The 15,876-nt window shown below is 18.6% G+C and overlaps 3 protein-coding genes across 5 annotated transcripts in view; 2 read left to right on the top strand and 1 right to left on the bottom strand.

The window, feature by feature from the left end:
• Positions 1-79: 79 nt before the first annotated feature.
• LOC102674549 (kinesin-like protein Klp61F) lies at positions 80-6,817 on the top strand. Of its 2 annotated transcripts, XM_006624710.2 has the most exons (17): positions 80-157; positions 676-823; positions 899-1,048; positions 1,707-1,867; positions 2,034-2,183; positions 2,746-2,982; positions 3,062-3,437; positions 3,551-3,822; positions 4,295-4,434; positions 4,528-4,622; positions 4,832-5,173; positions 5,269-5,496; positions 5,619-5,798; positions 5,873-6,095; positions 6,264-6,385; positions 6,473-6,549; positions 6,592-6,817. In XM_006624710.2, the coding sequence occupies exons 1-17, from the start codon at positions 93-95 to the stop codon at positions 6,758-6,760; spliced, it is 3,135 nt and encodes a 1,044-aa protein (XP_006624773.1). In that variant the 5' UTR covers positions 80-92; the 3' UTR covers positions 6,761-6,817. The 2 variants fall into 2 exon arrangements, with proteins under 2 accessions (XP_006624773.1, XP_031370536.1); XM_031514676.1 differs by having other exon boundaries at positions 6,473-6,817.
• Positions 6,818-7,769: 952 nt separating this feature from the next.
• Positions 7,770-11,034, top strand: LOC102674414 (vacuolar protein sorting-associated protein 52 homolog). Of its 2 annotated transcripts, XM_031514675.1 has the most exons (10): positions 7,770-7,926; positions 7,958-8,231; positions 8,409-8,584; positions 8,682-9,066; positions 9,135-9,317; positions 9,505-9,630; positions 9,716-9,900; positions 10,007-10,091; positions 10,180-10,383; positions 10,557-11,034. In XM_031514675.1, exons 2-10 carry the CDS (start codon positions 7,998-8,000, stop codon positions 10,980-10,982), a joined length of 2,004 nt encoding a protein of 667 aa, XP_031370535.1. In that variant the 5' UTR covers positions 7,770-7,926; positions 7,958-7,997; the 3' UTR covers positions 10,983-11,034. The 2 variants fall into 2 exon arrangements, with proteins under 2 accessions (XP_031370535.1, XP_006624771.1); XM_006624708.2 differs by having other exon boundaries at positions 7,770-8,231.
• Positions 11,035-12,654: 1,620 nt separating this feature from the next.
• Positions 12,655-15,876, bottom strand: part of LOC102675620 (location of vulva defective 1) — a gene marked incomplete at its 5' end in the record, with an annotated part of 11,673 nt that continues 8,451 nt past the window's right edge. Inside the window, 2 exons of the mRNA XM_006624717.1 lie at positions 12,655-13,104; positions 13,953-14,174. Of these exons, the coding sequence (XP_006624780.1) occupies positions 13,016-13,104; positions 13,953-14,174 (311 nt within the window). The remainder of the gene's footprint in view (positions 13,105-13,952; positions 14,175-15,876) is intronic.

Genomic DNA, 15,876 nt, shown 5'->3' with positions numbered 1-15,876 from the left:
GAAGAAGAAGAAGAAGAAGAAGAAGAAGAAGAAGAAGAAGAAGAAGAAGAAGAAGAACAAGAACAACAACAAGAACAACAACAACAACAAAGATGAATGATACACGAAGTGGAAAGAAGGAATTATGTCAACAAATACAAGTATTTGTTCGTATTAGGTGAGTGAATTTTATTTCAAGAAATGAGTTATTAAAAACTAAAAAAAATAAAAAAATAAGTTATTTTAATGAATGATAATGATACTTGCTAGATAATTATTATTATATATATAGTAATTAAACTTAAATTTTTTTACAGGTAATAATATATATTAATATATAAATATAATATATAATATATAATATAAAATAATATAAATTTAATTTATATTATTGAATTATATAGTATAAGTATATATTATATTATGTGTTACACAATAAAATATTAATAGAACATATAAATTACAAAATTTCATATGTTTAAAGATTATAAAATTAACATTGAATCATTAATATTAATATATTATATATATGATATATATCATTAANATTAATATAATATTATATTTAATATCAATATATATATATATATATTAATATCATATATATATATATATATTTAATAAGAATGTTTTTCATGTAAGTTCATTTATTTTTTGTAATAATTCTAATTTTTTTAATTCTAATTTTTTTTAAAGGCCTATAAATAATTCTGAAAAAAATGATAAATGTACAAATATATTAGAAATTCCTAATGACAAAGAAGTAATAATTCATGAACGTCCATATGATAAAATTTCTAAAAAATTTAAATTTAATAGTGTATTTGGACCTTCTGCAAAACAGGTATGTTGTATTTGTATTTAATAAATACACATATATAAATAAAATACAATTTATTATATATTTTTTAAATAATAGATCAATGTATATAATGTTGTTGTTAATCCATTATTGGAACAAGTTTTGGCTGGATATAATTGTACAGTATTTGCATATGGTCAAACTGGTACAGGAAAAACATTCACAATGGAAGGAATTAACAAAGAACCAAGTTTATATTGGCACAGTGTAAGATATTTTTTATTATAGAGTGATTTATAAGATAAAAAATTAATATTAACAATTTTTTAAATATAATAGAATAATTTTAATGAAATAATGAAAAAAATTAAAAAACATATTAATATATAATATTTTTAAAAATATTCAATAGTAAATTATATATGAATATTTTTAAATATATATTTTTGAGCATAATAAAAAATAGTAAAATGGAACTTATAATTAATATTATTAATTATTATGATTTCAAAATAGTTATCGTATTATTATTATTTTTTATTATTTTTAAAATATAATATGTCCTGACAATTTTTATTTATATTTTGTCATTCAGCCTATTTATATATAAATACAATTTTTAAAATTACTAAATTTTGAATATTTATATTTCTATCAAAGAGATCATTTTAGAAATTATTAAAAAATAGATAATGAAAAAAAAATATTTATTAAATACTATGAATTGCATTATTTTAAAATTTTTGAAAACTTAAAACATTGAAAAAAATTATTATAATATTTATAAAAAATAAGATATTTTGAAGTAATTAATTATGTAAGTTTTAAAATAAAAATATAATATATTAAAACATAAGATGTACAATAAAGTATATTAATATACATATATAAATAATATATTATATGTATAACAATATAATTATAGGATTCATCTGCTGGTATGATACCACGTTCTTTAAGTCATTTATTTGACAAGTTGCAAGCATTGGAAACACAAGAATATACAGTTAGAGTTAGTTTTCTTGAACTCTATAATGAAGATATATTTGATCTTCTATCAAATAATCATGATGCATCTAAATTAAGGTAAATAATATATATTTTTTAAATATATATTATATATAAGATGACATTAATTATTTTCTTAATTCTTTCTATTAATCTAAATTTTAATAAACAAATATATTATATTTACAATAAATTTTAATAAACAAATCTAATATAATAATATCATTAATTAATTATTAACTAGACTATATGAAGATGCATCAAAGAAAGGTGCAGTAATTGTACATGGATTAGAAGAAGTAACAATACACAATACAAGTGAAGTTTATAAAATTCTCAAAAAAGGATCAGACAAAAGACAAACAGCTGCAACATTTATGAATACTCAATCTAGGTTATTATTTATTATTGAAGTTAATTTTTAAGTATAAGAAATATTTATAAATTTGTATTTATCTAAATATTAATAAAAAACATGTTAAGTATTATCTCTGATCAGCAGTATTTGAAAATAAATAAAATTATTTAACAATATTATGTATTTAACATGTTGATAAATACTAAGAGATGCGAGGAATAATATAGAATAAATAATAATAGAGATAAAGAAAATTTGCTTTATGTTCAGAATATATTTTATATTCTGATATAATAATAAAATAATTCATATGTATTAATAATGTATATTTTTATATTTTTATATTGTTTGTATGTATATTCTTTATATATTATTTTGTCTTATATTTTAAATTCTAAATGTTATTTGAGAAACAATGCTTTTTAATTGATATCCAATTTGTTTTATTTAATTTTTTCTCGTATCTTTCATATTTTATTAACTATTTAAGATATATATATTGTATATTGTATATTTGTACTATATTAAATGTTATATTATACAATTTTATATTTTGAAGTAGTTTAATGGTTTTAACAAATGAAATTTTTGATTATAGTCGATCTCATACAATATTTTCAATTACTGTACATATGAAAGAAAGTACTATAGATGGTGAAGAAATCTTGAAAACAGGAAAATTAAATTTGGTCGATCTGGCGGGAAGTGAAAATGTAGGAAGATCTGGCTCTGTTGATAAAAGAGCAAGAGAAGCTGGTAATATTAATCAGTCGTTATTAACTCTTGGTAGAGTTATTACAGCTCTTGTTGAAAGAGCACCACATATACCTTATCGGTAATAAAAATAAATATTTTATCTTTTTCATAAGATTGATAATTGTATATTATTACGTTTTATATATTATATTATTCAGAGAATCTAAACTTACAAGATTGTTACAAGAATCATTAGGTGGTCGTACAAAAACATCAATTATTGCAACTGTATCTCCTGCTAATATTAATCTTGAGGAAACATTGTCAACTTTAGATTATGCACATCGTGCGAAAAATATTACTAATAGACCAGAAATAAATCAAAAACTTTCAAAACGAGAATTTTTGAAACAATATACAGAAGAAATAGAAAAGTTACGAAGAGATTTATTAGCTACACGCGAAAGAAATGGTGTTTATCTTGCAGATGATAATTTTAAAGAAATGCAAACATTAATTTCACAACAAAATAAGGAAATAGAAGAAAAAATTAATCATATAAAAGCACTTGAAAAAATTATGCAAGATAAAGAGGTATTACATTTTTATTAATAAATGAAATTTTATTATTCATTTCATTGCATGACTGCTATTTATAACTATATATAACTATTATTTTTAATGCATTATTTATTTTTTCTTTTTAGAAAATATTTAATGAACTTGAATCACAAAATATTGCTCAAATGAAAGAATTGAATGAAATTAAAACTAAATTAAATAATGCTACTGATGCTTTACAATCAACATATAATCGATTAAAATTAACAATACAAGAACGAGATGAACAAAAATATTTAACAGAAAAATATATGACTACAGAGCAATCTTTATTAAATCAAGCTCAGACTTTAGTAAATGTTGTAGATACTGCAATAACAGATTCTTATAGATTACATGATAAAATTGAACGGAAAAGGTTTGAATATCATATTTATATTTTTTAAGATTTTATAATTTTTTATACACATATAATTTTATATATGATAATTTTTTCATACACATATAATTATATATGTGATAATTTTTTCATACACAATAGGATTTAAATGAATTTAATATTCATTTGAAAAATTTGCATTCAAATATATATAATCTATCTATAAGTCTAATCCTATAAATTTGATGCTAGTTATGATAAAACTAATAACTAATTAAACTAACTATATTAAATTCAGTTATATAATAAATAAAATATTATCATTAGTAAATATAAATATGTATGTATATACATAATAGAGTTTGCTACTATTCGAATTTTACGAAAATCTTGAAATTAATTTTATAAATGATTTTATTCTATTTTTAAAAATGTAAAAAGATTTATCATAAAAAAAGTACTTTATATCTTATATCTATGTTATATTAATAAATTTTTTATTGATTTTTAGCGAAATGGAACGAAAATTTGAAGTCCTTGGTAAAAGTTTAAAAAATAATGTTTCTGATTGCTTACAAAATATTAAAAAAGATGTATTTACATATGGCGAAAAATTGAAGGAAGTTTTTACATCAATGAAAAATGATCTTGGTAATAAAACTTTTTCACAGAAATTCATATTTTCTTTATTAATTTTTATTTTTATTGTTTTTATTTTTTTTGTATATGTATTTTTATTTATAGGAATTTATATTAAATATGAGAGTATTGACACAGCAACAAATATTCCAAATCAATCTAATATTAATAATTTAAAAAAAAATATAATAAATGAATCTGTAAGTAATATATTACATATATACTTTTTTTATTATTCTTATTCTATTTATTCTTAATTATAAAAATTTATAAAAATTTATTATATATATATTATACACATATAATTTTATATATGATAATTTTTTCATACACATATAATTTTTTCATACATGTATATATTTTTATATCTTTTTATATCTATTTTATATTTTTTTCTTTTTTATTTTAGTATTCAAATTACCAAAATTGGATACAAAATGAAATGAAAAATGCGGCAAATACGTTTAAATCTGAACATGAATTAATGAGTGTAATTTCTCTAAAATTGGCTCAAGACATTGACAAAATAATAGAAAATGAAATAGCTAAAAACTTAAAAATTATAAGAAATAATATATCTGAAAAATTAAAACAAACTTCAATTTCTTTAAAAGAAATGATAGATTCAGTTTGTATAGAAGAATTAAAAAGTTATAATCATATAAACAAAAATGTTAAAAATATTATAAAAAATATAGAAATACTTTGTAAAAAGCAAGAATTTAGTCAGAAGCAACAATCATTTATAAAAGTATAACGAATATAATTTTATATATTATGTTATTTTGATTATTAGATTATATTATATTATATGATTGGATTATATTAATTTATATTAATTTTTAGATGCTAAAAAATGTATTTTCGCAATTCAACGAGTTAAAAGAAAATCAAGAAAAGTATTACTGTACTGCAATTAATAATTGTGATTATGTTAGTAAAATTTGTAATGAAATTGGTGACCAAGCAACAACTAATTTTAATATAAATACTAAAATGATGAATGATTTGATAGATTATATAGAAAATGATATAGAGAAAATTGAAAGTAACATTATTATTGAAACAAAAAAAGTAATATCATATCTCTATATATAATTATAATTTTTATTTTAATAAAAAAGTTGAATCTTTTTATTACTTTTGATATGAAATATATTAATAAGTTCAATTTTGTATTTTATTTTATTAAATAGAATGAAGAAATTGCAAATAGAATTACAACACAAGGAAAAGATTTAATAAATGAATTAAAATCAAATGTAAATGAAAGTTATAATGTATTGAAACAATACAACAATATTATGGAATGCAATATTAAGGAAACACAACTGAAAATGGATATAGATAAGAATATGACTTTTTCGTTAATTGATGTAAATTTATATAAAATTTTAAATTTGATTTAATGAAATATTAAATATTAATAAATAGAATGTTATATTTTTAGGATGCGTACAAGATAATTTCAGATGCAAATAAAAATCATATAGAATTTGTGAGAGATAAAAAAATAAAAATTTCTGATATTTCTCAAGAGATATCTATAAAATTAGAAAATCAAATAATGGACTCTTGTGTATGGAATAATAACTTTGTGGAACAATTACAAATGACAGATGATGAAATCAACAAATTTTTTGATAAAGATGTACAACGTGATATTTCAACAGGTCTATTATTATTTTATTATTATATATAAATAATAATAATTATTTTTTTTTTAATATTTAATAATAATTAATATTATTATTAAATATTTAATAATTATTAATAAAAAAAGAAAAAATACAAATATATTAAAATTAAATTATTTTTTATTTTATAAATTTTATTTTTAGGATTAACACCTGCTAGAAAAAATTTTTCTTATCCTCGTCAGTTTGTAGCAACATCACCACATGAAAAAATTCTTAAAAGATTTAGAGAAACCACAAAAATTTTTGAAACAATACAAGATGATGTAAGTAATGATGTATTTATACAGAATAACATAATATATTTTTAATATTATCTTATATATATTTCTATTATGTTTTTTATATTTTAGTATACGCAAGAAGATATGTCTATGAATGATGAAACAATACTAAAGCAAATTGCAAATTCAACTGCATTATCTGATGTAACATTTGTATCTTCTGGAGTTGATAATACAACAATTAGTAAGCAAATTGCAGATTCAACTATATTATCTGATGTAACATTTGTATCTTCTGTAGCTGATGATATAACATTTACTGCATCTATTTTTAATAATGATGATTTATCAAAGCATACTAGCTCTTCTGATTCTATAGATTCTCATATTGAAAATGTTATACATAATATAACATAATGTTATATATTAAATATTCAATCTTATATTTAGTCTGAACGAACATTTAATGCAAAGGTAAAAATTATAATTTTTATTTATTTTTTATTTTCATGAAATATTTATAATGTGTATAATATAATATGTTTTCATGAAATATAATGTGTATAATATAATATGTAATATATTGTTTATAATTTTCTTAATTTATTTTACAGAACAAAAAAAAAAGAAGAAAAATGACAACTATATCTTAATGTATGAATACAATGAATAATATATAGATTTTTGTAAAATTCGTAAAATATCAAATTTATTAATTTTTTTTAAATAAAAATGAATTTATATATATTAAGACTTTTAATTGTAATAGAATCAAAATTATGTGTAATGTCAAACCATTTAATCATTTAATCAAATATATTTCAGAATATGAGATAATATATTTGAAACATAATTGATTATCAAAATTATTATTAATATAAATATAAAGAAAAAAAAGAAACCATTTTTTATCATAGTTATAGAAATCATAATATAATAATAATATTCATTTGACAATTCGTAATTCAAATTCAAATTTGAATGCTTATGAATTTGATATCTGAAAATTCAATTGAAGCAAAAAAAAAAAAAAAAAAAATCGATTATAACTCATAAAAATATCAAGTTTTAGTTAAAAAAATTTATTTGATATAAGAGAAACTTCTTTGAAATTTCTCTAACTTTGAAGTCTTATTTCTAAAAATTGATAATAGCGGATACTAATAATTTCATTTGACTTCGTGATGATTGCTACTTCTGATACAAATAAATGAATAAATATGTATTATAATATTGTAATATAAAAATTTAATATATAAATTATAATGATAATAATAATCATAAAAGTTCTCTTAGTACGATAAATTTTAATAAATTTTTAAAATTTTGCGCAATTGATACTTTCGATATTTTCAATCTCCAAATTCCATAATATAATATTTCTCTTACACTTTGTTCGTAGTGATATATTCGTAGCCAACTCTATTCTATATTTTATCTATGGTTTTATTCTGGATTCTGATGAATCTGATGAAGATTATCTGACTATCTGATTGTTTGTGATAGTTTAAGAATAGAAAAGATTTGAATAGCATATTGACTAATTTGGTTCATTATTTATCAACATATGTAAAATTAAATAAATTACATATGTATATATATATATATATATATATATATAAATTGATGAAAAAATAAAGGAAAAATTTATAAAATGTCTGGTGAAATCGATATTTTTGATGATAATGAGTCGCAATTACCACAAGATCTTAGAGATGATGTTGTTCAAGAAGTTTTGAAAACTGGTACAGATTTACGTCAATATTCTAGGCAGATTGAAAAAGAATTAAAGGAAGTTGAAAATAAATCTATTCAAGATTATATAAAAGAAAGTGAAAATATAGCGAGTTTACATAATCAAATTGCTGCATGTGATAATATTTTAGAGGTTAGATTTTAATAATATATCGAATATAAAATATAAATATCTGTTATTTACATTTGAATTTTATTTAAAATTTGAAAAATAATAATATATAATTAGAAATATATTTATCAAATTTATTATTTTATTAAGTTTTATTAGAATTTGTTGAATTTTGCAATTTAATATATTTTTTTCTAGAAAATGGAATCCATGTTGATGAGTTTTCAATCAGACTTAGGAAGTATTAGTTCAGAAATACTTTATTTACAACGTAAATCTGTAGCAATGAGTCAACAATTGTCTAATAGACAAATAATTAGAGGACCTCTTAGTCAATTTATTGAAGATATGACAGTGTCAGAAGCTCTTATTGCGTAAGCATTAATAATTTTTTATAAAAAAATGATATTCTTAAATATATAAAATTTATTATAATATAATAAAATTTATAACAATTTATAATATATGCAGAGGAATTATGGACTCTCCAGTAACTGAAAAAGAATTTTTAACACAACTGCAAACATTAAATCATAAAATAAATTTTGTAAAGGAACAAAGTTTTAAAGAAGCAAAATCATGTTTAGATGTAAAAGATATATTAGAGAAACTGAAAGTGAAAGCATTAGCAAAAATTAGAACATATCTTTTAGAACAAATTTATAAATTTAGAAAACCAATGACAAATTATCAAGTACCACAAAATAACATGTTAAAGTATAAATTTTTTTTTGAGTTTATTTTGGCAAATGAAAGAAATGTAGCAGAAGAAATTTGTGGAGAATATATTAGCACAATGAGTAAAATATATTATTCGTATTTTAAGTCATATTCTTCAAGACTAATGAAATTACAGGTTAGTAAAATATAATGATAAAAAATTTAAAATATTTGTAGAGGAACAATATTTATTAAATTGTATAGTTTGAAGAAGGAGCTACTAAAGATGATCTCATGGGAGTTGAAGATACTGCTGGGAGAAGTATTTTTCATAAAACCATATTAAAGCATAGAGGTACGGTATTTTCTATAGGTAATAGAGGAGATGTATTAACTTCTCAATTGGAAGCACCCATTATAGTACCTCATACTGCATTTAAAATAAGGGTAAATATAAAATTTTTTTAAATATATTTAATATTTATTATTTATATTTTTTATTTTTAAAATGAAATTATATATGTAAATGTATACATAAATGTAAATTCAATCATTTTTTAAAATTATTTTTATTTTACAATTATTTTATTATAAATATATTATATATGTCAATTTGATTGATTTTTATTTATAGTATCATTATGAAGCCTTGTTCAGAAGTGAACAATATGCTCTTGTAGATAATGCTTGTAGAGAATATTTATTTTTAACTGAATTCTTCAAAGTACGTGGTGTACAGGCAATGGATATTTTCAACCAGGTAAAATGAAATAATATTTTTCTCTGTTATATTAATGACATTAATGAAAATGAATATATAAGATTATATATTTTTAATTAAAAAGGTAATGGGAAAAACATTAAATCTAATGGTGAAAAATTTACAATCTTTTGTGGAAGATTGCTATGATACTATTGCTTTATTCCTTTGCTTACATTTAGTAATGCGATATCGATTGACTTGCCATAAAAGAGCAGTACCTGCTTTAGATAAATATTGGGATAATATGACATCAGTAATCTGGCCTAGGTATAAATAAATAAATACATATTTAAATTAACACAATGTAACACATATATATAGCATAATTTTTAAATAGAAATATATTTTCAATATATCTTTTTTAAATTTTTAGATTTGAATATGTTTTTCAATTGAATATTCAAAGTATAAAACATTGTGATCCATTAAAACTTACTCAAGAAACAGGACCACATTATGTAAATTTATAATATTAAAATTACAAATATATAATTTAAATCTTTAGAAAGGAACTTATTTATAAGTACTAACAAAATTTATTTATAGATTACAAGAAGATATGCGGAATTTAGTGCTGCAATGGTTAGTGTAGTTGAAGGATTTCCTTGTGAAGGAGCTACACAATTATTAGCAGAATTAAGAGAAGCTGTACAATGTTTCCTATTAAGAATGGCTGCTACATTTTCTAGTAGAATTCAACAATTAGTTTTCCTCATCAATAATTATGATTTAGTTCTTGGTGTATTAATGGTAAATATAAATTAAATGGTATATATAAATTAAAAATAAATCAACTTTATAATATAATTATAATTATAATTATAATTATTATATTATTAATAATATATTAACAATACAATTATATTCTTAATTGTATATTCTTAAAAATTATATTAATTTATAATTATATTCTTTATTTTTAGGAAAGAACACGAGATAATTCAAAAGAAGCAGAAAGTTTTCGTGATCAATTAAATGCACGATCTTCAGAGTATGTAGAAGAAATTTTAAGTCCACATTTTGGAGGTATAATACAGTTTGTCAAAGAATCTGAAGTTATGATCGAGAAGGGTCAAACTGATGAATCAAAAAGACAAGAAGGAAAAGCATTAGCTCTTGTGCAATCTTTTACGAATAATTGGAAACGGGCATTAGAAGAAATTAATCATGAAGTATTGAAATCTTTTCCTAGTTTAGTGCTTGGTACAGCACTTGTACAACGTACAATGACACAGCTAGTGCAATATTATCATAGGTTTCATAAAATTTTACCACCAAATGCTCGAACACAATTAACTAACTTTCATCATATAATGGTAGAAATGAAAAAATATAAAGCAAACTATTAAAAAAAAAAGAATTTTATTTCTATTTAAATTATATTAAAAATAAAATACAGAAATATAATAAAAATAAAAAACAGAATTATAAATAAAAATATATATAATATAAATAAAAGAATATAAGTAAAAAAATTATAAATTTAAGATTAATTTATTAAATTGAATCAATTATTAATTTTTTTAATCTAGTTTTATTAATCTAGTAATGTAAATATTATATTTATACATATATGTATGTATATTTATAAATGTGGAAATGTCTTACATAAATCACATCTTATTTATGAATTATCTTTATAAGTATTAAAAATATATTTGATGATTGCAATTGAAAAAAATTCATACAAATTATTATTTAATATCATTAATATATTCAATATCATTCAATATCATTAAAACTAATATTGAAGTTAATATTAAAATTATGTAAAAATATTAATATGCAAAAAGCAAAGTTTAAAAAAATTTGTTGTAAATTTATTAATATTGTAAAACGTAAAATAATATTTTATTATTTTATTTTTTTACCTCTCATTAATTAATGGAATAATAAAAATAAGATTAGAACATAAATTATGAAAAACATACTGTACATTTATTTATAAAATAATACATATTAGCATAATACTAATTGTAATTTATTATCTTTCTATACAATTAAGTAATTCTATATAATTAATTTTCGCATTTATATGACTCATAAATATGAATCTGTAACTCAGCTAACATGAGACAATCAACATACATCTATATTACATAAGATTTCCTATTTATATATGTTTTAAAAAATTATTAAATTTATAATTTTGCAACATTTGGTAAATAATGTTGATGTATCTTCATTATTAATTTATATTATATATTATAACAATTATAGATTTATTTTTTCTTTTTTTCAAGATTATACGATTATTTTAATTGCATATAAAGTTTCAATTATTTCCAATTTTTTTGAAAAAAAAAAAAGAATATTTAAGAATATTTTAAATATTTCAAAATAATTCTTAAACAATCTTAAACTTTCATTTATCATAGTATTTATTATAATAAAGTTTTTTATTTACAAAATTTAATTTAAATTTAATACGTGGGATATTATAATTCTTTTTTATTATTATTATTATTTTAATATATTTAAAGATTATAAAAAGATTTTCCCAAAATAAAAAATTTTTTCTATATTTTTTTTTTTATATTCTCTCTCTCTCTTTCTCTCTATATATATAATAAGATAAATTATCAAAAATATAACTATCACATGATAAATTTCTCTGATTTCTAGTATTGATAAAATTGATAAATTGGTAATATTAAGTGAATCTTCAATTTCAAAATCAATTCATATCATAAATTGCATAAAATAATTGTTTATTTTCGGACGAGATTGGAAGTTATATAAATTTTTATCTCAGAAGCTATTCAAATTGAATTTATCCTTTCTTTGGAATGAATCTCTGAATTGTGAATGAGATTCATTTTTCTTATATTTTGATCATATGTTTATATTAAGATATTGTTAGAATGAAGGAATTGTTAGATGAAGTATAATCATTAGGATTTATCGCATTAAATTATTAAGAATTGAAGGTTTGTATATATCTAATAATTAACGAAAATTAATTATATACATACGTATGTACTTCATAATAAGTATTTAATTCTTTGTGATTTACTGTAATAATTTCTAAGAATTATAAATTTCTTTTTTTTTTTATATTTTTATAATTTCATCTTATTTATCAATATTATTTATTTCTAATTATTATTTATTTCTATTTTTCTAAAAATAAAATCTTTATATTAAACTAGTATTTTTTTTATTAAATTAAATTCAAATTTAAAATCAAATTTAAATTATCTCACATGCGATCTTACTATTTTTTTTTAGTAAATCACAAAGAAGTAATGATTGCTTAATTACTATTGTTATTATTGCTAACTTAAAATAAAAATGTATAAATAATTTTCATATTTTGTTATTAAAATATGCATTTTTGTCTAAGACGCATAATTTTTCAAATTTAATTGTTGTTGCACGATTATAATATACTGTCAATTGCGTGTAAAACTCCATTTGTTGCTGGTATGTTATGCATTATTACATGTGCTTCGTTTATTCGTACTCGACCTGGAACAAGGTAGGAAATAGTTTAATGTTTTTCTATATCACAAAATTTCTTTTTTGAAATATTTCATAATAATATATATTAAAAGAATTAATTTAAAAATAATTAAATAAAATTCAAATAAAAATAATATAAAAATGATATCAAAATTTTAAATTTAATTGTAATTGTAAATAAAATGAATTAATTGTAATAAAAAGATTTCTATGATTTCAGAAACAAAAATGATAAAAAAATTAAATTAAAAAAATTAAATTAAAAAAAAATACTTTTTTTATTTTTAATATTTATAAGAAAATTCCTATATTGATAAAATTTTTACTTTATGTACGTTTCTATGAATTATTTTATAAATACATACAATTTATTTAAAAATAAATATTTGTAAATGTTAAAAATAAAAAGAATATTTCAAATCGGATAAAGTAACTCGGTTATAAAATATTACATTCCTAGAATTTTATGGTACCAAAAAAAAATATTTAACTTTAATTTATTTTTACAAAAATGGAAAAATTATTATTTAATGATATATATGAAAATATAAATATAATAATATATATATAATATATGTATGAATGAAAATATAAATATTGTGTTATATATAAATAAGAAAAATTTATTATGTTTAATTTATTAGTGTTTATTTTTATACTTGAGAAATTTCCAAATTTTTTGATTTCTTCGAAAATTGGTTTTTCAATGATTTAAGTATTTTAATAGCATTACTATTGACGAAAAAAATATTAATCGATTTACCAATAATGAAAATGATTGATTATAATCACATTCTATATTTTACTTTATTATGAGTTTAAAAAATTTGAAATTTCGATATTTTTTTACTTACCACCATTTTTATGAATATGGAGAGGTGATTGTGGATGAAGAGTATCTTTTTGCAGATAATACCTCATTCCAGCTGTATATAAAGTCGATGGAATTATATGTCTCGAAATAATTGTTTTTGCAGCATTTGGTCCATCTTCTTCTGTCCAAACAGATGTTCCGTCTTTTGAAGCTGATTCGAAAGCGGAATCCGTTGGAGCGAAAATGGTGAAAGTTTTGGGTCCTGCAAAGATTATTTTCTTGTTAATAGCAATTACTCATCTGTAATTATTTTAATTATTATTTTAATTATTTGATTTTACTATTGAAATTTATATGGCATATTATTATATGGCATATCATTAGTTTGATTTATTCAGTCTTTCAAATTTAATCTAATTATTGCGTAAAATGTAAAATGTGCTATAATGTATTAATTGATTGCAGAATTTTATTCATTATAAATAATATTTATTTATTGTTATATTTAAAAGTATATGTATAAGTAAATATTTAAAGATAATATATGAGTCGATATCTGTAATTAAGAGCCAATTTATAGATTTAAAGAAATAGAAAATTAAACAGACGAAAATTTTATTAAATAAAATTAAATTATTTCGAATAATGCATTATTAGGATATATAATATATTTATTTAATTCAGAACTATATATATATATAATAATTCAGAATTGAAAATTTTTCAAAGATTTTAACTTTATAAAACTAAATAGTTTCTATATACTTAATTACTTAAATTTAAATAATTTTTGAATATTTTTTTATATATTGTGTTTACTGTAAATAAAAAGTAACAAACTTAAGCATTGACTTAATTATAATTTAATTTTTATTTGATTAATATTTTTTATTTTAAAATCTATAATTAAGTTTGTTAACAATATTAATTTAATTTAAAAATTAATATTTGCATTTGTGTTAAATAGAATTTTACTTTATTGAAAATTTTATTGAAGTTTCATTAAATTGAATAAGTTTAAAAATTTTATTACATTTAATTAAATAAATTTAATACAATTTTTAAACTCATTCACTCATTAGTAGTATAATTTATTTCTTCCATATTTTTTTTATTTTTATTTTCGTTTTTACTTCAAATAGAATATAACAAATAAAAAATTAAATTGCATAATTACATAATAATATAAATAACTATAATTATAACTATAATGATAATATAATTATTTATATATATTGTATTATAGGATATTTCAATATTAATAAATAAATAAAAAAAATATTTAAATATTAAATGCAGTGTCATTAAAAAAAATTTATTTTTATTTATTATTTTTTTAACGATGAAAAAGTTTTATAAAAGGAACATTGTAAAAAAAAAATTTCATAAAAAAAATATTATAAAATATAAAATATAAAATACTTAAATAAATCAAATGTATATGGGTTATTAAAGCTTCATTAATTTCTCATAAATCTCTTTATAGAAGTTAATAATAAATATTAACAAAATTTAATATCACATATATGTATACATATACAAAGTATTCTATATGATATAAAATAATGTAATCTTTAAGTACAAAAATGTTTTAAGATCATATATATTCTTTTTCATTTCGAAAAAATCTAATTTGATGTAAGATATTTCTTTCTAGATGGAAATATATCAAATATACTAATTTTTTAAATTAAATTTTTAACTATATATCTTTATGAATGATTGCAATTGATGCAATTATTTATCTGTTATAAAAAAAATTTATTAAATTATTTATTTTTTTGTTAATTCTTAGAAAAACTTCATTAGATTTTTTTCTTATATTTATAAATTTTAAATATAAATTTATTAACTCATTAATAAATTCATTAATTCAAACATTCAATTCATTATTTTATTTTATATTTATATTATATTCGTTTTATATTATTTTTTTTGTAATGATTTTTTTCTATGTAATTGCA

The sequence above is a fragment of the Apis dorsata genome, unplaced genomic scaffold (assembly GCF_000469605.1).
Source record: "Apis dorsata unplaced genomic scaffold, Apis dorsata 1.3 scaffold_1100, whole genome shotgun sequence".
Lineage (NCBI taxonomy): Eukaryota > Metazoa > Arthropoda > Insecta > Hymenoptera > Apidae > Apis > Apis dorsata.
Note: the sequence above shows the minus strand (reverse complement) of the source record. Positions and strands in the feature narration are given on the sequence as shown.